The 3,838-nt window shown below is 48.9% G+C and overlaps 1 protein-coding gene across 1 annotated transcript; it reads right to left on the reverse strand.

The window, feature by feature from the left end:
* mmp13b (matrix metallopeptidase 13b) lies at positions 1-2,808 on the reverse strand. Its single transcript, XM_040188823.2, has 11 exons — positions 2,657-2,808; positions 2,461-2,571; positions 2,182-2,309; positions 1,938-2,086; positions 1,728-1,853; positions 1,481-1,636; positions 1,277-1,394; positions 1,031-1,164; positions 784-943; positions 583-686; positions 1-500 (listed from the first exon to the last, which is right to left on the reverse strand). Exons 1-11 carry the CDS (start codon positions 2,744-2,746, stop codon positions 400-402), a joined length of 1,377 nt encoding a protein of 458 aa, XP_040044757.1. The 5' UTR covers positions 2,747-2,808; the 3' UTR covers positions 1-399.
* Positions 2,809-3,838: the final 1,030 nt, after the last annotated feature.

Genomic DNA, 3,838 nt, shown 5'->3' on the forward strand with positions numbered 1-3,838 from the left:
TTAAATTCAACAGATTTTCAGCGCTTTAATTATAATTCACAAAACGTACAATAAAACAAACAAGCAATACATCAATAAGCTCTTTGTTGGAATATCAAAGTTGGTGAAACATGTACTCTGGTCAAATGTTGAGCTCACAAAAGAGCCAAACTGTTACACACAGACCTTGGAACTAAGTACTAAATACAGAGATGTGCCATAAATATACATTTAAAAAAAGGAAATATATTTCTGAGGAATTTTCCAGCATTCTGTGTCTAACAACTAATACACCTACAGGTGTCCAGCACTAGTAGAAAATAAACTTTAATCCTCTCGCTCACTAAACTGCATCTTCCTTGGTCTCATTTTCTAACATGTCGGCTTGTAATTATCTTTAGGTCACCGTTGATGATGTCATCAACAGTCAAGAATGGAGTTGGTCCTCCTGATGCCGATGACCTTCCTCGAGGTGTAACTGTACTCGTACTGTATTTGTTCGTGGAAGAAACTCAAGATTCCTGCAAGACAAAAGAGAGAGAAATCAGCAGCGAGTCCACGCCGGCTTTGACTCCACGGAAATGCGACAATCTGAGGCTTCACCATTGTGATACACAGCTGCGTCGACCTCGTCGCCCATCCCTGGAAAGTCGTCCTCGAATGACCGCGGGAAGCCGCTGTCCATGGTGCCCGTCGCTTCATCGAACCTGCGGGTGACAAGTGAGAAAGCCAAACAATTGACATGAAACCCGAAGCGGCACGCCGAAAGATGGCGTCGACGCGTGATTCCCCGTCACCGCTCACCTCCAATACTCCTCGTCGGCGAAGAACAGAGTTTTCCCGGTGTCTCCGATGTGCACAGCCGCATCTATTTCCCTCACTGTCTTGGGGAAACCGAGTGTGTGGATGTACTTTGGGTAGCCGTCCACGACGTTGTATCCGTTCAAAGCCCACATTCGGATCCCTGTTGAAACACAGCGTTTTGGTCCGACGTTGTCTGACATCCAACGGCGCGATGCAATGGCAAAAACAAGGAGAACGCGTAACCCACCTCTGAATACGAGGACTCGATCCTTCTCTGGGTACTCGTACGCCGCGTCCACCTTGTTGGGAAGGGAAGGCCAGGTGGACATGATCTGCGTCTGGTGGGGCTCCGGGATCTGAGGATGGAGACGCCAGAAGAATCTGCAACACAAGGCAACACGTCTGAGACTCCTCCGGCTGCCGAGCCGCACTCGCCGTTCAGTCCGCCGCTGCCGTGTTATGTGATGGGTCTTCACGCGAGATGTCACCGCACCTGTCTTTGAAGACGAGGGTTTCCCCTCTGAGCTCTGTGACGGCATCAAAGCTCAACTCTGGGTCACATCTGGTGGGTGCGTCGGGCTTTGGCTTCACTTCCCGTTTCGGGTTTGGGCCTGTTATTAAAAAAATCTGGAATTAATCGCACAGTTCACGTACTTTTCCCACGAAAAAATGACTTGGGGATCTGGCGTTTCCCCACCGTAGAGAGCTTGAATGCCTGCGACGTCGTCCTGGGACAGCGGGAAGCCTGTCGAGTACGAGTACATGGAGAACATCAGGGCGCCCGGGTCCGTGGAATGGTCCATGCCGAGGGCGTGGCCAAACTCGTGGGACGCCACAAGAAACAGGTTGTAGTCTGTGTGGGGGGGGGGGGGACACATTCAGGGACAATCGTTGGGATGCAGCTCAGGGACTCATGCTGCCGCGGTTTTGCGCACCGCTCCTACCTGATGAGTCTACGGTCCAGCGTTCATCCTCATCAAAGTGAGTGTCTCCTCCGAGGCCTTGGCCCGGTGGGTAGGCGTGAGCGAGCTGTCCGTTGGGCCCGTCAAAGGGGCTGTTGTCTCCGTGTCCTGCACGACAGGCGTTCTTTTAAGGAAAAACGTCAAAGCGGAACGCGCGCCATTTCATCAGCTACCAATTAGTTTGTTCGTTACCTTTACTTCCAAAACTGATCATGATGTCAGCGTTGCCCTGGTGCAGCTTCTTAAAGGTCAGAGGGGTGACAGCGGACCAGACGTTCAGCGCTTGGCGGATGGCTTTGTCCACAGCCGACTTCTGCAGGTCCGGCGTGTAATTTAATATCCTGCAACACGAGGGGGTTGAAGGACTGAATAAACGACGCTGTCCGAGTACTTTGAATGCTTCACGTTTATTAAACCGGATCATCGTGACGCACACCTGAATGTGAGGTTGTTGTTTGGCCATTTGAGTTGTCGAGGGAAGTGGTTGTACTCCCCGACGTCCGGGACGCCACATCTGGCGCTTTTCATCAGCTCCAAAGTGTTGTCGTCCAGGTTCCCGGTCACCTTCGAGAGGCACGAGAGGGGAAGGAAATAAAATGTTTGTATGTGTCTGCACCACCCATATGATGTTAAAATGACTCTCATCTCTCATTCAACCATCTATAAAACCTTCTCACATTCACACATGTTAACAGGGTTTATGACCACCGCTCACCTTCAGTTTGAAGAAAGTCTGCATCTCCCTCATCTTGGTCTGAAAGGCGCCCGAGGAGCTCTCTCCACCCTGGAGACCAGGGGGGAGGCCGTAGAACCGACGCAGGTACCTCTGTTTGTGGGAACAGAATAGCAGCCTCGGGTGACGCTCCTGACGCACGATTGCCGCACAACAAACTAGAAACTAGAGATCTTACCTCGGCTAAAAGCCAGTCGTCTGTCCCCGTGGGGGGCAGGGGCAGAGCGGAGGTCTGGGCGACCAGCGCCAGCAGCAGAAGAGCCTTCATTGTCGTCTCCTCTGTGATGTGCGAAGCCCTTGTTGGGACGGAGAGGCTCTGAGTGGTATTTATAGCGTGCGGGTCCCGGTGATTCACCTAAAAGCACCTAAAAGCCACTTCCTCCTTTCTGCAGAGTGTGCTCGTATCCCTAAAACATGTTTGCCTTGTAATGCTCCCACACAAGGATAACAAGAGCGCGGTAGACTTAGAGGGGAATGGTCCTTTTTAGCTGATAAACGCTGGGACCTTCAAAATGAGCTCACATCCTTGGTCAATATCTGCACAACAAATTAAGACATGTTCCTTCTATAAAAAAAAATTGGGAATTTGGGGGAATTCTCATGCTCGGTCTCATGATAGTCATTCTGTGTCTTCTTATTTTAGGTGAGGACGTTTATAAGATATACGGAATGACTAACAAACACATAACAGAACACATAGAGAGAGGAAAAAAGCAGGATGTATGAATGCAAATGTCCCTTTGGAAGACGGTGGTTTTCGCTCTTTCATTCCCACAAACAACGAGACAAACAAAAGTGTTTTTGTCTGGTATTAATTAAAAACAGCTCTTCCTGACTGTTGCACTTCATAGTAATGATGTAAATCATTATCAGGTAAATGATTCAGAGTCACATAGAACAAGACAACGCATATGTTACTAATATGTGAATGACCATATTTTTCTTGCTTAACGGGATCCGTAGACCGCAGACTGGAGGAGGATCAACGCCGCTGTGTACTTCCCCCTTTGGTCCAGCAGGATGAAATGTCTCCACCGTGAGAAGGCTTGTCATTAACTTCTGTGGAAACATTCCTGGTGCACAGCTTGTGTCGGTTTAGGATGACGTGTTCATTCAAAATGAGTACATCAAGTCAGTACAACACGCTGCCCCGCATGGCGTCTACAGAAAACATCAATGCTTCTCCAGGAGACATGTTATAATCATTTCAAAGAAAACATTACAACAAGTTTCGTCTCTTTGGAATCAAAGCAGTAATGATGTAAGAATGTGGTTGAAAAGAACTCGAGATAATACGTAAACAGCAGGTAAAAACACCATGTGAGCTCTGTTATCAACATTCCCTGGTAAAGTGTGTCGT

This window comes from Gasterosteus aculeatus, chromosome 1, assembly GCF_964276395.1.
Source record: "Gasterosteus aculeatus chromosome 1, fGasAcu3.hap1.1, whole genome shotgun sequence".
NCBI classification, from domain to species: domain Eukaryota; kingdom Metazoa; phylum Chordata; class Actinopteri; order Perciformes; family Gasterosteidae; genus Gasterosteus; species Gasterosteus aculeatus.